The following is an 18,682-nucleotide window of genomic DNA, read 5'->3' on the forward strand; positions in this document are numbered from 1 at the left end:
CAGAAACACACAGCCAGCAGCACATCTCTCTATGGGCAACCTGTCCAAATTCCAGTCCTGTCTCAGTATTTTCATAATCTTACCAGCTTCTCTTTCAAGCTATTGAACTGCACTCGGCCCCTATCTACTTCCTTAGTCAGCCAGTCCTACTTACACCCCCCTCGCCACTTCCACACCCCTAAGTTCTGTAAAGTTGCTGCTGCTGCTGCTACTTCCAAAACAGTAGTTTTCTTCTGACTGGCAGCATATGGTCTCGGTGTGAGTGCACCGTGCAAGAATGCTCACACTGATTTCAGGATCTCAGGACAGCATGTGGCTTACAGCATGTGGCTTAAATTTACCAAAGGTAAGGAAAATAATAGTGAATAGCATATGCTAATTATAATGATGTTAGCACTATAAACCATTTTGAAGTGCTGTGGAAACATTGCTACAATTTCAATTTGATGACTGTTTTTTTGTTCTATCAAAGAAATTTTCCAGTGTGATCATAAGATGAGCAGCAGCTCAAATGATGAGAATGAAAGCGAGGATGACACGCACCTCAGTGACAGTGAAGATTCCCAGCACTCAGCCTTCAGCAACCAGTCTGGTTCCTCCCTAGAAGAGCAACATGCCTTGTCAGGTTTGCAAATAAAAAAAAAATTGTCTTACTTTCTTGTATTGCTTTATTTTTTGTTTGTGTGTTCTCCTTTACAACAGTCCTAAGCATAAAATTATTGTTAGATAATTCAGTTGCCTGGTGAAACATTGTAAATGTTCACTTTTTCTTAATTCTGAAGGCATTGTTCCCGATTTAAAATGTTCTAAAAGTCCTGATTAGTAGCTCCCTTTATTATGAGTTTTATCATTTTAAAATATTCCTACCCTTTTAATCAGTAACATTGTAAAAATACACTTTAAAAATGTGGTGGGGGTTTGGGGGGATATATAACAACTACACCTTTAATTATTTCTATAGCTCTACCAGACATATATAGTGCTTTACAGAGTCATGAAGAAGACAGCTCCTTCTCAAAGGAGCTTACAATCTAAACAAACAAGACAGACAAACTGGATGTCATGGATACAGTTAAGGGGAACAGTTAATCTGCTGGTTGGGTTGGTGGGGAGTAGGGTTATGGATTGAAGGCTTCTAAAAGGTGGGTTTTCAGTCTGCTTTTAAACAAGGGAAGGGGCTTGGTGATCAAACTCGGGTAATTTATTCCAGGCGTAGGGGGCAGTTAGATGAAAGGAACAAAGTCTGGGATTGGCAATGGTGGAGAAGGGTACAGCTAAGAGTGGTGTAACTGAGGAATGGAGTTCTCTGGGAGGTGTATAAGGAAAGAGAAGAGATATTGAGGAGCAGCAGAATGAACACACTTTGTAGGTCAGCAATAGGAGCTTGAACTGTATGCAAAGGTAGAAAGGGAGCCAGTGAAGTGATTACATTACAAGGAGTTCATTAGTATTATAAAAAGCACTCCATGTAATGCCCTAAACTTTTTGCCCACTTTTTACAGGCAAAATATTTCAGCAGGATCTGAGCTGTCATACCCCCACTTGCCTGTCAGTGCCCGAGTGCTGATTGGCTCAGGCACTGACAGTAAAGCAAGGCTTGACAGCTCAGACCCTCCCCCTTCAAATTAAAAAAGACCCCCTCCTTCCAATTCCCCCAGCTGTCCATGGCTCTCCCCCATCGTTCCCCATGCTGAGAACCCCCTCCCTGTGCCCTCCCCCCTAACCCCCGCACTCTATAAAAAGAAATTGGCAGGAGGGGTGCCCACTCTCCTGCCACAGGGCTGAGACACCACTCCACGTACAAGATGTATGAATACCAATAGTAGAGCACAGTTATGAGTGTGTTGAAAATGCTGATTAGTACTGCTGCTTTCATAAAATTTGTTTTCACTAGGTGAAAATTGGTTCTTGCACTAACAACTCTTGAGGGATTTTTACAGATTTTGGGGAATAAAAACATGTTTTAAGTTTGGTCATCTGTGACACTTGTTATGAAAGCTTGAGCCTATTTTATGAGTAGCAATGCACAGATGGGCTAAGCAAGAACATAGGCCTGGAAGCACTAAAGATACTGATTAGATTGCTGTTGGCAGATTCTGGACAAACAACAGATGCACTACCAGTGAGTGATTGACACATGCGCAGACCCCTAACAGCAGTGACAGGGGAAGCAGCCTCCTGTCACGACTGTTAGGGTTTTGTTTTGTTTTTTTAATGGCACAGATGTTGTGCATGTGTAACCCATGCACAATCTGCCCCATAAAAAAGCCTCCTGCGCTGAAAGCCCTCCCCAATGACCTCCCACAAACTGGCACTGAGAACCCCCCATGACAACGAAAATGGCAGGAGGTATGCCTACTCCTGCAATACCCCCCCACCCCAATCCTGGCATCCCCAACCCCCCCAACCATCCCATACTCTCCCCCTCTTCCTCCTGAAAAAAAAAGTAGGGATGCATACTCCCTCCTGCCACCGGATTCTCCCCTGCCACCCCCACTTAACCCCCCCCCCCACGTAACTTTTTTAAACATTGGGAGCTAGAGGGAAGCACGGTCCTTTCAGCTCCGAATCCGACATGTCAAAAATGAGGGGCCTTCCCCTCTCCAGTGCACCATGTGATGCACTGGGAGGAGCCTAAGGCCCTGATTGGTCAGATGCGTAAGGCCCCTCCAGTGACCTACGGGGGAGGAGTGGGCATCCCTCATGCCTTTATTTTTTTTCTGGAGGAGGGTAGGGAATAGATTGGTGGGGGGGAGACCTCCATTGGCAGGAGGGAGTGGACATCCTCCTGCCAATTTTCTCTCTTAGGGGGGGGAATTCCCAGTGCTGCGTTTGTCAGGGAGGGCTGTCATCAGTGGTGAGGGACTTTTTTTTTATGAGACAGATATTTTGCATGTGTAACATATACAAAATATCTGCCATTGAGAAAAAATGAACCCTCCCAAAAAAAAACAACAAAAAAACAGGCAGACTTGTCAGTAACACAGTTACCAACAGGCTAGACCAGTCGGTTTTTCTGATCCCTAAACCCCCCCCCCCCTTTTTTTTTTTTTTTGAATAGCCAAGCGATGTTAGTACATCAATCACTTGGCTACTTTGCAATGGGTTTTAGCTAATTTGCATGGCCGGATCAGAAAATGGGCGATCGAGGGAAAAAACACGCGGTGGGCCTTTTTTTGCATTGGGTTGGAAAAAGCGATCATCACTAAAGCTGTGAATACAGGTTTAGCGACGATCGCTGACTTTAATGCACCTAGCCCATAGTTCTTGTGGGGTAAATAGCACTGCAGTAGCAGTCTGAAACAGGCCTCATCAGCTGAAGATGAAGAGTTGCAGACAGAGTTACCCAGGCCCTTCTAGCCAAAGTTAAAATTGGGTTGACTTGAATATTTTAGAAGGGGAGCCCAATTCTGTACTATGCCCTCTGCTGTCACTATATATCTTACTCCTTCCACCACCCCTCCCTCTCCAGATTTATCCATCTGCCTTCCCTCACCCTTGAGCACATGCCTGCAAGACACATCCACCCCATGGAGTCATAAAATGAACTCTCTTGTTGCCAGGCAATTCTAGACTTACTTTTTTTTCATGTACTACTTCTTTCTTGTCATTTTGTTTTTGATCGGTGCAGCAGAAATCCCTGATGCAAGTGTTATCAGAGAAGCCCGTAAAAAACGCAAACTTGCCAGGGCTGGAGGTGACTTTATCCCTCTCGATACTTCGGTTGACATACAGCAGGCAAGCAGTGATGCAGACAGTGAATATGAAGCTGATGATCATAAAAGGAGAATTGAATTTGCTCCAAAATCAAAATCCTTGAAACAGAGGATGGCAGAGGAGATATGTAAGTTCAGATTTCCCATTTAGGTATTAGAAAGTAGTGCCTCTGTGTGTGTGTGTTCAGATGCATATGTATACACGCATATTTTTTTTTTTTTTTTTTTAATTCTTTATTCATTTTAAAACTTTTATCAAGTGTACAAATATTCATAATAAACACAATTAGTCTGAGCACTTGAACATCTTATCATTATAACTTATAAGTAGAAATGTAACCCTCACCCCACCCTCCCTCAAATCCCTCTATTCATTATAAGATCAGATTTTTAAATATATCATTCATGTGCAAGGATTTATTTCATATTTTGTACATTTTTGGAGGGAACCTAAATAGTAGTGAACATGGGTACTTTTCAACCTGCTCAAAATAGTTGATATCGTATTCCTTTCTGCAGATATACCATTAGCTTACTCCTTGGATTCAACCTGGTTTAGCTGTTCTCAATTAGTTTATTTGCCATGTCCCAGTGGCTTGGTAATCAGCTAAAGTTAAATCATCCAACTCCTCATCCATGTGGCTGTCAGAATGGTGCCCTGCTCCATCGATTTCTTCTACCCTTTCAGGACAGCAGCTTTCTCTTAAACACTCTCTGCAAGTACTAGGATTTCTTTTAAACCCTGAGCTTAAATTCAAAGCGCATGTCTTAAGCACTGAGGAAATATTTGCTACAGGTTGCACTGAATTAGATCAATTCATTCTTTTGTAGATACCTCCCTTGCACTTGTCTGTGCCTTAATTGAAAATTGCTTGGATTGTTGTAGAACCACAAGAGAGCAAGATTAACAAGCTAAGATCTAATCTAGTATTTGTGCATCGCACATACCTGTGCAGGCTCAAGGCAACTTACAGTATAAAGAGAAAAGGATACATATGACATGGAAGAAGGGGAAAAGGTTCCAGGGCAGGTTCCTTTGCCCCCCCCTCCCCCCCAGAGAAAGAGGCCCCCCATTGATGCTTCAAGCCCAATTGCTTCAAGGTTTGAAAGAGGGGGGCAATGCCCCCTCGTCCTCCACTGATGCTTCAATAAACTTATCTGAAGGCTCCCGCTGCAGCTGAAAGTGCTCCCCTCACCTCCCACTTGTGCTTAAATAAAGTTATCTTAGACAGCATGGGAATAGCAACTGTCAGACTCCTCAGCTCTGTAGGTGAGCTGGGTGGGGGGTGACTCAGGATAGCATCTGTCAGACACCTTGTGAACTGTTAGGTGAGTTGGGTTGGGGCCAACTCAGCACAATGAAAGATCCGCGACGAAACGGCTACAGTTAAGCATCCCACACTGAAATGACCACACTGAAACGGCTGCACTGAAATATCCCATTCCCTGGAATCCTACCCTAGAGTTAGCAAGCTGTCAGGATGTGGAAATGAGCAGCATAGCACAAGATGGTGGTCAGAGCCACATACCTGGTGGGGAAACTGAACTGCCTGGCCGACGGATTGAGTAGGATGATGCAACCTCATAAACGGTCTCTTAGTATGGGCATAACTCACAAGATCTTCTGAGAGTGAGGCATTTTTCTGTGGATTTCTGCCACTCAGCACAGCAACAGTCTCTAAGTACTGCTTCTGACTTGGATTGCTTGACAGACTATCGTCGGATGTCTTCCGATAATATTGGAGGATAAGTCTTCTGTATGTGTATCTTCTCATTCCTCTCATAGGGAAGACTCTCTGCTGAAACTCAGCAGGACCGGCGAACCATGATTCTGGTTACCCCATATTGGCCCAGTCAAATATGGATCCCTCTTTTTCTGAAGTTACCCTCGAAAGAACCTTGGAGGTTGGAAGTTTTCCAACTTTCATCACAAAGAATGAGGAATCTCCTTTGCATCCCATCTTCTAGCTTCTGGCCTTCATGGCTTGGATGTTAAGAATGTAGAATATGTCTCATTGAATTTACTAGAGTCTTGCTGGTTTCCAGGAAAGATTCTATTTTTTTTTTTTTTACACCCAGGCCAAACTGACTTTGGAGGGTCATATCATGGTTCATAATGTCAGTAGCCCGCTTGAGATCGGCCTCTGAAGAGATTTGCAAGGTTGCAACATGGTCTTCAGTCTACACATTCACATTCCTTGAGCAGAATATTCAACACAACAGCCGGTTTGGTCAGACAGTTCTGCAGAATTTGTTGGTGTTTAAAAATTCAATTCCACCCTCCTAGGCCCATTTCATTCTTTTTCAGGCTGAACCATCACAATCAGTATGTATGTCAACTTCAAGTCAGAACTGGGATACAGAAACCTTCATTTTCAGCTACCTGAGGCTTTTTCCTTTATTTTTATTTCATCCCAACTTTCTTCGGTCCATTTATTTCAGTGACGACCTTTGGCTAGGGCTGTGATATTTGTTAGCTCTAGTCATAGGTTTTAAGCATGTTCACTAGAAACTGGCATTGCGTAGTGACTGACCCTTCTGCGGATACTGTGAATGCTATATCTATAGCATTTCCATCCCTATCTGACCTGGGGAGATGAAGACCCGAACCAGGAATTAAACTCTTTTTTTTTCTCTCTGAATAATGTGCACCACTGCTAGTCCAGTAGCTACTATGTGGCAGTTTATTTTATATTGAGGAGGCTTGCGTTGAGAAGGTTATGGAGTTTTTACCACTTTCTGCATGTTGATGACTTGGGCTTGCTTTATTAAGACTTCTCCTTTGCTGTGTTTGTGGAAAAGACACTTGCTCAGTCACACTTAGAATTCATTACATTAGCAATAATGATAATTTTGTTACTGCTATTATGAGTTTTGGGTTTCAGGGGAGGGTGATTTAGTACGTACTAAAACTAAGTTTATTTGTTTATTGTAATTCTTAGGTAGATGACTTCAGCATGGTGCAAATCTTGTGCAGTAGAGAAGCATTCAATGTTATATTAATAATATCTTGTGGAATTTGGAACTTTTCTTGTTTTCCTAGCTATATTATAGACTCTCTTAATCTTCCATAGCATCTTTGGAAAATGAAGACAGTGAGGAAAGCCAAGATGATGATGATGAAACTCAAGAAATGTGGGAAGAACAACAGCTAAGGAAAGCAATTAAAATCTCTCAGGTAATCCACTTAGAATTGCTGCAGTAGACTAAGAGCAGGAATATCAGCAGTAACATTGTTGGCTACTGTTCTATAATTCTTTCACTTCTCACCCACTATGGTTCTCGCATCTTCTGAGCCTAAATGAAGCACTTTGTCTTCCCCCTTTCCTAAATCCAGCTGAAGTGGAGGATGGAGCCTAAGGTGTTGTGGAAGGGTAAGTGAGGAAATAGAGGGACAGATAATAATAAAGGGATACAAGGGAGGAATAATAGGAGATACAGAGGTAAGGAATGGGGTGATTGGAGAAGCTGTGGATTGGAGAAGAGTGGATTGTTCTGTCCTTTCCCATTGTCTTTCTTTCCTCTCCACTGCAAAAAACTGAGTTCTTTAGCACTCTCCAGACCAGTAGAGGTTAATCTTTACGAATGGGTATATATCCAATCATGACCAGCAGGTGGAGACTGAAAACAAAACTGTGGGACAGTATATACTATACTCCCTTCTCTATTTCCCTCAGTCTTCTTTCAGTCTCCAGCAGGTGTTGATGTGATCTGTACCCATCTCCCTTGGTAGGGCTGTTGGAATTTGTTTAGGGGATTTATAGTCCCTGTTTTTGGCCGGACGGAGCTTGGGCGGACCCTGTTTGGGGGTTCGTCCGACCTCGGGGGTGTCAAACCCGGCGGGTCTCGAGCGGGGTCCCTCCCCCCACTTCCTCCACCTCCCCACATTTTTTTAGAGGAGCCTCAGCAGTAAGCCTTGCCCCCTAAATCAAGCAAGGCATATTGCTTCGAGAGCCTGTGGAGTCTGTTCTGTAAAAAAAAAAAAAAATCCTGAGGTAGTGCTGGTCTGGAGGGTTGTTTCCCTTTAAGAAAACTGTATTTTTTCATCTAACCGGCACTTTTTTATAGCTAGGTCGCGTATGGAGCAATGAGCACTTCTAAAGGGAAAAAGTGCTCATTGTGCTCCAGGCGCGAGGCACTCGCGGCCGGCCTGTGCAAGCGGTGTTCAGGCCGGTGCAGTGGAGGAGCTCCGTCGGCAGCGGCTGCAGGCGCCCAGAGCTCCCCGCCGATGGTGCCTCACGAGTCGGCTGGGAGCAGTGGGGAAGCCTGGTCTTCCCCAACCGCCCACGGAGGGATTCCCCGAGCCGCCGACGGTCGGGTTGTTGGGAATTCCCTCTCAGCTGATATTTTGACAGCTGATGCCGACTTGCCTGTTTTAGCGGCTGGGACTGTTCAGGCTTCTCAGCCGCTACAGGCTATGGAGGGAGCATTTTTGGCGGGAAAGTCGCCATCTTCTCAGTCTGGCCCCTCCATTTTGTCTTCCACTTCAGGTGACCTTCCCCCTGTATTGGAAAAACAGGGGCAGGTTTCTGCTGGGTCCCCTGCTGTGGCAGGGAGTCCCTTGGGACCCTCGGGGGGGTTTTCTCCTGATTTCTTTTTTTCCTTGTGCAGAGCCTATTTTCAGGCGGCTGGGGGTCCCGGTTGCGCTCATGGGTTTCGAGGAGTGGGGTTTCCTCCGCGCTCCCTGCGGCTTTGCCTCTCTCGTCTGTTGTGGCGTCCCCTCCTCCTCCTCCCTTGTCCAAGCGTCCGCAGGTGTCGTGGGATGAGGATTTATGGTCGGAGGAGCGTGTTGGTCTGGATGAGGACTTGGACCTTTCTGAGGATTTCCAGGACCCTCTCGAGGGGACGGCCGCTGGCGGCGGGTTGTCGGGTTTCCCGTCCTCCGGTGAAGAGGCGTCAGTGGTGCGCCTTTTTCAGAGAGATGAGCTGCCGGACCTGATTCAACAGGTTTCTTCGGTGTTGCGTTTTGAGGATGCGCTGCCAGAGACTCCGCGTGTGGGGGACCCTCTGCTACGGGGGATCCGTTCCGTTTCCCGCTCTTTTCCTATGCATCAGGATATTCGGGATATTATACTGGAACAGTGGAAAACGCCGGAGGCGCCGTTTTGTTTGGCGCGCAGCATGGCTCGTTTGTATCCCATCCCAGAGGGGGATCGGGCTACTTTAGCATCGCCAGTCGTAGACGCGGTGGTCTCGGCGATTTCTAAGCGGCATACCGTGCCTGTTCAGGGCGGTTCTGCCTTGCGGGACTCTGAGGAGCGCAAGTTGGAGAACATCCTTAAGCAAAAATTTTCAGGTCTCTGCCTTTGGGGTCCAGGCGGCTATTTGTGGGGGGCTGGTCGCTCGCGCCGTGTTTCAGTGGGCTGAGCGTGTCCTGGATTGGGAGTCTGATGACTGGTCTCTGGTGGATCAGGAGGTGGCGAAGATTGAGATGGCTGCCTCGTTCCTCTCAGATGCTCTATATGACTTGATGCGGATCTCGGCTAAGTTTATGGCCTTTGGTGTGGCCGCGCGGCGTATTTTGTGGCTGCGCGCTTGGGCGGCGGATGCTGCGTCCAAAGCTAAGCTTACTAAATTTCCCTTTCGGGAGTCCTTTTTGTTTGGGGAGGAATTGGATAAGTTGATTCAGACTCTGACGGACTCAAAGGTGCCCTGTCTGCCTGAGGACCGTGCCCGCCCTGCGTCTCGGGGTGGCGCTGCCCGGGGGTGTTTGCGGGAGTTTCGCAAGTATCGCCCTGGGCGTGGGGCTGCTTCTTTCCCGGCTCCAGGGTTTTCCCAGGGTCGGTTCTTCCAGCGCATGCAGCCCTTTCGGGGGGCCCGTCGGGGGGCAGGGAATCCCTCCGCCGGTTCCCCCGCTTCCCGTCCTGCACAATGACTCCTTGCCTGCGCCCCCTTTGGTTCTGGTGGGGGCCCGGCTGCGCAAATTTTTCCCCAAATGGGCCGAGATCACGTCCGATCAGTGGGTCCTGGAGGTGGTGCGGGACGGTTATGCCCTGGAGTTCTCCCACTCTCTGCCGGACCTTTTCCTCGCCTCTCCATGTCAGACTCCTTGGAAGACGCAGGCTTTTCGCCAGACCCTTCAGCGTTTGCTAGATCTCAGGGCAGTTGTTCCAGTGCCCCCTCCGGAGTGGGGCACAGGCAGGTACTCCATTTACTTTGTGGTGCCCAAGAAGGAGGGGACCTTTCGGCCCATCCTGGATTTGAAAGGGGTCAACAGGGCTCTCAAGATTCCATCTTTCCGCATGGAAACTCTGCGGTCGGTCATTCTGGTGGTTCAGCCGGGGGAGTTTCTCACTTCTCTCGATCTGACGGAGGCCTACTTGCATGTTCCCATTCGGGCCTCTCATCAGCGCTTCCTTCGCTTTGCGATCTTGGATCGGCACTATCAGTTCTTTGCGCTTCCCTTTGGTCTGGCCACGGCTCCCCGGACGTTCACCAAGGTGATGGTGGTCGTCGCGGCAGCCTTGCGGTCGGAGGGCATCCTGGTACACCCCTACCTGGACGACTGGTTGATTTGGGCAAAGTCGTTGCAGGAGAGCTCCTGGGTTACGGCTCGGGTGGTGGAGTTTCTCCGGTTGCTGGGCTGGGTGGTCAACCTTTCCAAGAGTCGGTTGGTCCCGGCTCAGCGTCTGGAGTACCTTGAGGTTCTGTTCGACACCTCCTTGGGGAAGGTCTTCCTTCCAGAGGCCCGGGTGAGCAAATTGCAATCTCAGATTCGCCTGCTTTTGGCGTCCCGGTGTCCTCGGGCGCGAGATTTCCTCCAAGTCTTGGGGTCGATGGCGGCGTCCCTGGACGTGGTGAGGTGGGCGCGGGCCCACATGCGTCCTCTTCAGTATGCTCTGCTCCGAAGGTGGTCTCCCCAGAGGCACGGTTTGGATGTTCCTGTTCCCCTGCGAGGCATGGCGCGCTGCAGTCTGCGCTGGTGGCTCCGGACCCCTCACCTGGTTCAGGGGGTGGGTCTGGATCTCCCGCAGTGGACAGTGCTCCTTACGGATGCGAGTCTCCTCGGTTGGGGGGCTCAGTATTTGGGTCACTCAGCTCAGGGCACCTGGTCCACGGAGGAGGCCTCCTGGTCGATCAACGTGTTGGAGACCAGAGCGGTCCGGCTGGCGCTGTTAGCTTTCCACTCCCTTTTGTTGGGCAAGTCGGTCAGAGTCCTGTCGGACAATGCCACGGCGGTGGCTTATGTCAATCGTCAGGGGGGCACCAAGAGCACTCAGGTGGCGCAGGAGGCGGCTCGGCTCATGGTTTGGGCGGAGTCTCATCTTCTGGACCTCTCGGCCTCTCACATAGCCGGGGTAGAAAATGTTCAGGCGGACTTCCTCAGTCGTCACTTCCTGGATCCAGGAGAGTGGTGTCTCGGCGCCGTGGCGTTTCAGTTGATAGTGCAGGCTTGGGGGCAGCCCCTGATGGACCTGATGGCCACGAGTGGCAACGCCAAAGTGCCCCGCTTCTTCAGTCGTTGCAGGGACGGTCTGGCCGAGGGTCTGGATGCTCTGGTCCAACCGTGGCCAACGGAGGGGCTGTTGTATGTGTTCCCTCCTTGGCCATTAGTGGGCAGAGTACTTCTTCGCATTGTTCACCATCCGGGGCTGGTGGTTCTGGTGGCTCCGGATTGGCCTCGACGTCCGTGGTATGCAGATCTGGTGAGGCATCTGGTGGCGGATCCTCTTCCTCTGCCTCTCTTGGACGATCTTCTGATGCAGGGTCCCATTCCCATGTTCGACCCGTCTCCCTTTTGTCTTACGGCTTGGCTCTTGAAAGGGGTCGCCTTAGTAAGAAGGGATATTCAGATAAGGTGACCTCTACACTCTTGGGGTCCCGGAGGCTTTCTACCTCTCGGGCTTATGTGCGGGTTTGGCGTCTCTTTGAGGGATGGTGCCGGGCGCGGGGAGTGGTCTCTTTTCGCGCTTCCCTGCCTAACATTCTTGAGTTCTTGCAGGATGGCCTGGATAGAGGCCTGGCTTGGTCTTCTCTCCGGGTTCAACTTGCGGCCCTGTCGGCTTTTCGAGGGTTGGTGACAGGTCAGCGTTTGTCGGCCATTCCTGATGTGATTCGCTTTTTGCGGGCGGCCAAGTTGCTCAGGCCTCCCCTACGGCCCTCGGTTCCCTCTTGGGATCTCAATCTGGTTCTCTCTATTTTGGTGCGCCCGCCTTTCGTGCCGTTGGATGGCTGTTCTTTGAAGGACCTTACTCTGAAGGCGGTCTTTTTGGTGGCCATTATTTCCGCTAGGCGTGTTTCTGAGCTACAGGCTTTCTCTTGTAGGGCTCCCTTCTTGAAGTTTTCTAGGGAGCGGGTTGTCTTGCGGCCTGTTCCTTCCTTTCTGCCGAAAGTAGTTTCTCCTTTTCATGTCAATCAATCGGTGGTCCTCCCGGTCTTGGGTGGTCGGGAGGGCTCTTCTGAGCAACGGCAGCTGCGCAAGTTGGATGTCGGTCGGGTCCTCCGCTCTTATGTGTAGCGGACCCGGGAGTTCTGGAAATCCGATCATCTCTTTGTCCTTCTGGCGGGTCCTCGTCGGGGGGCTGGCGCTTCTAAGGCTACTATTGCGCGCTGGATCAAGGAGACGATTGCTTCCGCTTATCTTCTGAGACATAAGCCTGTTCCGGAGTTTCTCAAGGCTCATTCCACTCGGGGTCAGGCAGCTTCTTGGGCTGAGTCGTCGCTCGTGCCTCCAGTGGATATTTGTAAGGCTGCGGTTTGGTTCTCCTTGCATTCCTTTGTTAGACATTATCGGGTAGATGTTCAGGCGCGTTGGGACGCGGTGTTCGGTGAGCGTGTTCTGGTATCGGCCCTTCGGAGGTCCCACCCGTGAGAGGGACTGCTTTGGTACGTCCCATTCGTAAAGATTAACCTCTACTGGTCTGGAGAGTGCTAAAGAAGGAGAAATTAGGTTCTTACCTGCTAATTTACTTTCTTTTAGCTTCTCCAGACCAGTAGAGGTCCCCACCCTGTCTGTTGTTGTTGTTGTTGGGGCTGTTTCGCGGGCAGTTTTTGTTTTTTGCTGCGGGTTCTAGTATTTTTCTAGGGCCGGGGAGAATTGAAGAACAGCGGCTGTGGCTTGGCTGGCTTAGCTGGCGAGCTGTGGGGACATTTTCCTTCGGGTATTTCTCCTCTGCATTTTCCAACAGCACTTGGGTATGTTAATTGTTACTCCTGTTCGGAGTATTGTTTTCTTTCTGTTTTCCAGTTCTTGGTTCTGCTTGGCTATTCGGCAGACTGAGGGAAATAGAGAAGGGAGTATAGTATATACTGTCCCACAGTTTTGTTTTCAGTCTCCACCTGCTGGTCATGATTGGATATATACCCATTCGTAAAGATTAACCTCTACTGGTCTGGAGAAGCTAAAAGAAAGTAAATTAGCAGGTAAGAACCTAATTTCTCCTTCCTTAGCGTCGCCAAAGGATTAGTCCATACTTTTGGTTGTGCCCATTTACCAGCAGGTGGAGATAGCGAATAAATTAGAACTTTACCACATATGGCTGCTGTATACTAGGTTCCAATCAGTAATTTATATTTCTAGCAGGTGGTAGAACCTCGCTGTGCAGCTCTGTCTCAGGTTTCTGTGGTGGGCTCCTGTTTCCTTTCTGAGGTTTCAGTTGAACTGCTAGAGTAAAGTCTTGATATTTTGGCCTTTTGGATGTAAAACTGGTGGTGCCCTGGTACATGCAGTGTTTGCTTGCCAATAAAAGAGATACACCAAAAAAAACAAAAACCAATTGGTGGTGCCAGGTCCTTCTCCCCTCCTCTCCTCACTATGGCCTCTCCTGCCTCTGAGTCTGCAGTTTCTATTTCTAGAGACTTTATTTTTGGGAATATTCTCTGCCAAGGAATTTTACTGTAGTATTTTGTGCCTGGGAATCAGAAATCACCTGTTCTTCATGCTGTGTTATTCAGATTTTATTTATGGTTGCAGAATTGGTTGAATGCTGTTCTATTGTGGGAGCCAGCAAATAGCATCAGAGCAGTGCATCATGTATGTTAAGTCCTCTCAAAGTGCTTGTTTAATGTTCCCATATTTTTATTTCTAGTGCAACAGGAATATCAGTCTTGACCAGCGGGTATTTACCTTCTTTTACTTGAAGTCTATTACTTGAAGTCTGCTGCTCCTCCACTCACTCTGGGCTGGGCTGGATTTTCTCAGTCTTATTCTCTACAGCAAAGATGTAGGAGCTTTTCTGTTCTGCTCAAGTTTAATTTCTTTGTTTTTCTGATTTTTCTCTCGTGAGACTTTTTGTGCTGCAGAAGCTTTTGGCTCCCCCGAGACATCTCTGGCTGTGAGAAGATACAAGCTCTCAGGGCAGAGGTCTGTAACTCACAGGCACATGCTTTGCATGATTCCTGTGTAGCTGGGCTGCATTAGGCTCAGGAACTGTTCCCTTGGGAGCAGGCTCATCCCAGGTTTTGTCCGCAGTGGGCTTGAGCGCAAGCTGTGTGGCTTCCACGGTGGTTTTGTACTAGGATTGGGGTCGACCTCATTCCTCCCCACACAACTTCATGCGGGCTCAGCCCTCACCCTGACAGACACTCAACCCACTACACACAAAGCACCAACATATTCATTCCTAACCACACAATCCACCCACCCCGTTCCCTCCAGACCCCTTTCCCCCACCCCCATCCCTCGTACTCTCCACAAACCACCAAACCATACCAACCGGGGGTACCCTCATGCCAGTAACCGCCCCTCCCCAGATGAACCAGACCCAAAAGAGAAAGAAAAATTAAAAAACAGTATCCAGAAAGTATCAACAAAGAAAGAACAGAAGTCAATTCAATAAGTCCATTGCCTCATAAGTCCATTGCCTCATAACATGGAGTTTCGCTCGTAGTGCCAAAAGATAAGCTCAACCCAGGCTCCGACTACACTAGAGTACTCCCCTGCAGATTATAAGTCAAAAGCAGGAGAGAATCAAGGAACCCCCGACCAGCAGCAAGACAATCACCACTGTGAAAAACAGGTCAGGCAGGCACCTCCAGAGCTGGAAAACCACTGGCGTAATTGAGCTTGGGCCCATCACTCGTATTAAACACAAAAGGTTGGCCCTTGTAATGTACCCTCAGCTTAGCCGGGAACTGCAGAGTGAAACGTAGATTCTTTTCCACGAGCTGCTTGCAAATCTGTGAAAATCCCCATTGGAGAGAGGCCACCTGCGCTTAATAGTTCTGGAAAATGAGAATCCTCTGGTTCTGGAAAGTTAGGTCTTTCCGCTGCTGGTACGTTTTCACGATCTGATCCTTGATAGCAAAATTAAGAAGGTGCAGGATCACAATTCGCGGTCGAGCAGCTCCGTCCTGCTTCCTGCCCAATCGATGAGCCCGCTCAATCTGCAAGGAGCCCAGGGTGGAGGTATCAATGAGCTCAGCCGAAAACCATTTCTCCAGGACAGCAGCCAGGGTAGCATCCGGCACCACCTCGGGGATACCCACGATTTTGGCAGTTGGAACCTAAGCACAGTACCGGGTAGAGCTTTGGATTCTTGCCCAGAAATAGCTAAGAAGAAAAAATTAAAAAAATTTAAATTGAATCAGGTTGGGCAGACTGGATGGACTATTCGGGTCTTGTTTTATAAATCTTTATTGATTTTTAAACTAAAAACAGTGCCAAACAAATAAAGAACAGTAGGTATTATATACAATGCACTATTATCTGTACAGGCAACTTATATATCATTTGAGATTTTCAAATTTCATATATTAAATAATAATACAATTTAACATAATATATGATTGAAATAATTCTTAAAGTTACCTAAATGTCACCATCAGTACTTATTTATTTCCCTCCCTTCCCCCGTCCCCCCATGGATTATAGGAAATGAATATAAGAAATATTATCATACCTCCATAAATTTAGTCAATGGGCTCCAAACTTTATTAAATACACCACTAAATCCCCTACATTCTGCGTTAATTCTTTCATATTTGTATGTAGTGCATACATTCACCCACCAAAAAGTGTAATTTAATCTGTCATGGTTTTTCCAATTACTCGTGATCAATTGCATGGCTATGCCCATCATGATCATAAAAAGACGGCTCTTATATTTATCTAAAGTGGGTTTCACATGTAGTATCGTTCCACATATTATAGTGTCATATGATAATGGAACATTTGAGTCCAGAACAAGATTTATTTGTCCCCACATTGACTTCCAAAATATAAATATAAAAGGACAAAAATATAGCAGATGATCCAAAGTCCCTATATCAATATGACAGTGCCAGCATCTATTGGACTTAGAACTATCTATTTTATTTAATCGAACTGGGGTCCAAAAAAATCCTATGTAACAGAAATAACCATGCTTGTCTCATAGATGCTGACATTGTACATTTCAATCTCCAAGTCCAAATTTGTGGCCTAGACACAGAAATATACTGTTTTATCTCAATGCTCCAAATATCTGTAAAACTATTTTTTGGCTTCTTATTCAAAAATCCAGAAATCAATTTGTACCATTGGGCAGCCTGATGTCCTACTAGATCAGTTTGGTAGCAAAGGATCTGCAAGCTAAAATAAGTTTTTTATTTTTTCCATTCAGGTAACCCACTCTGAATAGCCTGCTTCAATTGCAACCATCTATATTGTTGCGATTTTAAAATTCCAAATGATTGTTGCAGCTGTGAAAAATCAAGCAGATTTCCATTAGATATAACATCATCTAATGTCCGAATACCTGCCTGCATCCAATTCTTCCAAGCAATCTCAGCACCGCCTATTTGAATCTTGGAGTTTAACCATAAGGACTGCAAAGTAGATTTCATTATGGGAACATCTGTTAATTTGTCAATAAATTTAATTGTTTTCCACGTGTCCAATAAAATCACATTGTCCTTAGCATAACTAGGCATTCTGATATTTAATATATGAGAAAGTCGCATCGGGGACATGATTTTCCACTCAAGATATAACCAATCTGGCTGATGTTCAGGTCTTTATCTGCCGTCATCTACTATGTTACTATGTATGTTACTATGGAGAATGTCCCAGATTGGTTATATTTGGAATGGCGGCTCCTGTTTCCTTTTCATTTGGTTCATTTGCTTAGTATAAAAATACCTAGAAGATATGGTTTTCAAAAGGGTCGAGTGTTAAAGGTTCAATATTTCATAATGGGAACATTACAAGTTGTAATCATTTTAAGTGCAGCAGGGAGATTTTACCTCCTGGATCTTTTCATATTCCTATTTGATCTCCCCACAAAAGATTTATATGATTTGTAGTCCTTAGAGAACATTATCAATTTGTGGTCATGCCATTCAGCCTTTCCACATCACCAAGGACATTTTTCCAAGGACATGATGGAGGTGGCAGCCTTCCTTTGCAAGGACAGAATTCAAGTTCATTCATACTTTGACTGGCTCTTCTTATCAAGAGAGTGCAAGTTTCATCCAAGATAGCTGCTCTTCTTCAGTCCTCAGAATTGGTAAAAAGTTTCACCAAGAGTTGATTTGTGTGATATTGGGAGTGATATTCAACACAGACTTTAGGAAGACATTTCTGTTCCTCATCGGCAAAAGATTCACACATAGATCAGGATCTACTTTCCATTTCATGTCCCAGAGTCTGGGACTGTGTTCAAATACTGAGCACAATGGCCTCTTCCATGGGTCAGATTTTATATCAGACCACTTCAGTGGTCCCTTGTCAAATTTTTGTCTCCATCTCTCTTAGACTTTCCAAGTTAAACAGCTTATTGGGTTATGAAACTTTGTCTGCTTCAGTCAGTCCAAGGCAAATGGTCTCCATTTTGAAGTCTTTTAGTATATCAGCCATCTAGATCTCGGAGCCATTTGAAAGGCCTTGCTTTTCTTTTTCTCTTCATCTTTGAGGGAAGCCAATGACGAGTCTCTCAGACAACATATCAGTGATTTTCTTTGTAATCAGGCTATGGGCAGTCGAGTGTTCATCTCAAGGTCCACATTCCTCTAATTTTAGCAATTCTTATTGCAGGAACTCTGAATAAAGTGTATTTTCTTAGCAAACTTTCTCTGGATCTGAGGAAGATTGACAAAAACATTCTTTGTGTGGTCTTCGTGATAAGGCATATGGGGACAGACTTAACAATCTCAATCTGTATACTTTGGAGGAAAGGCAGAAGAGGGGAGATATGATAGTCGTTTAAATACCTACATAATATAAATGTGCATAAGTCGAGTCTTTCATTTGAAAGGAAGCTCTGGAATGAGAAGGCATAGGATGAAGTTAAGAGGTGATAGGCTCCAGAGTAATCTGAGGAAATACTTTTTTATAAGGAAAGGGTGGTAGATGCATGGAACAGCCTCCCAGAAGAGGTGGTGGAAACAGAGACTGTGTCTGAATTCAAGAGGGCCTGGGATAGGGATATCTCAGAGAGAAAACGAGGTAATGGCTACTGTGGATGGGCAGACTACCGTATTTTCACGCAAATAACACGCACCCGTATAAAACGCGCACACGGATATAGCGCGCAGAAATCACGATGATTTGCACAAAAACTTTGATATACCGCGCTCACGGGTATACCGCGCATGCTGCCCGACGCTCCTTTCGCCCGCCCTGACTTTCCGTGCGCTGTCCCGACTCTCCGTTCACCCCCCCTGACTTCCGTGCACTGTCCCCCCTTGAAGGTCTGTCCCCATCCTGAAAGCCTGATGCCCCCCCCCCGACGTCCGATACATCCCCCCCCCCCCCCCCCCCGAAGGACCGCCGACTCCCCAACAATATCGGGCCAGGAGGGAGCCCAAATCCTCCTGGCCACGGCGACCCCCTAACCCCACCCCGCACTACATTACGGGCAGGAGGGATCCCAGGCCCTCCTGCCCTCGACGCAAACCCCCCTCCCCCCCAAGAACCTCCGACCGCCCCCCAGCCGACCCGCGATCCCCCTGGCGACCCCCACGACCCCCCCACCCCCCTTCCCCGTACCTTTGGTAGTTGGGCCAGAAGGGAGCCCAAACCCTCCTGGCCACGGCGACCCCCTAAC

The 18,682-nt window shown here is 47.2% G+C and overlaps 1 protein-coding gene across 8 annotated transcripts in view; it reads left to right on the forward strand.

The window, feature by feature from the left end:
• Window positions 1-18,682, forward strand: part of GCFC2 (GC-rich sequence DNA-binding factor 2) — a 120,321-nt gene that overhangs the window by 10,242 nt on the left and 91,397 nt on the right. For 7 of the 8 annotated variants that reach the window (XM_033937492.1, XM_033937494.1, XM_033937495.1 and 4 more), the window contains 3 exons: window positions 473-625; window positions 3,632-3,844; window positions 6,791-6,894. In XM_033937492.1, the coding sequence (XP_033793383.1) occupies window positions 473-625; window positions 3,632-3,844; window positions 6,791-6,894 (470 nt within the window). The remainder of the gene's footprint in view (window positions 1-472; window positions 626-3,631; window positions 3,845-6,790; window positions 6,895-18,682) is intronic. The other variant, XM_033937493.1, reaches the window with a different exon arrangement.

Source organism: Geotrypetes seraphini, chromosome 3 (genome assembly GCF_902459505.1).
Source record: "Geotrypetes seraphini chromosome 3, aGeoSer1.1, whole genome shotgun sequence".
In the NCBI taxonomy this organism is placed as follows: Eukaryota; Metazoa; Chordata; class Amphibia; order Gymnophiona; family Dermophiidae; genus Geotrypetes; species Geotrypetes seraphini.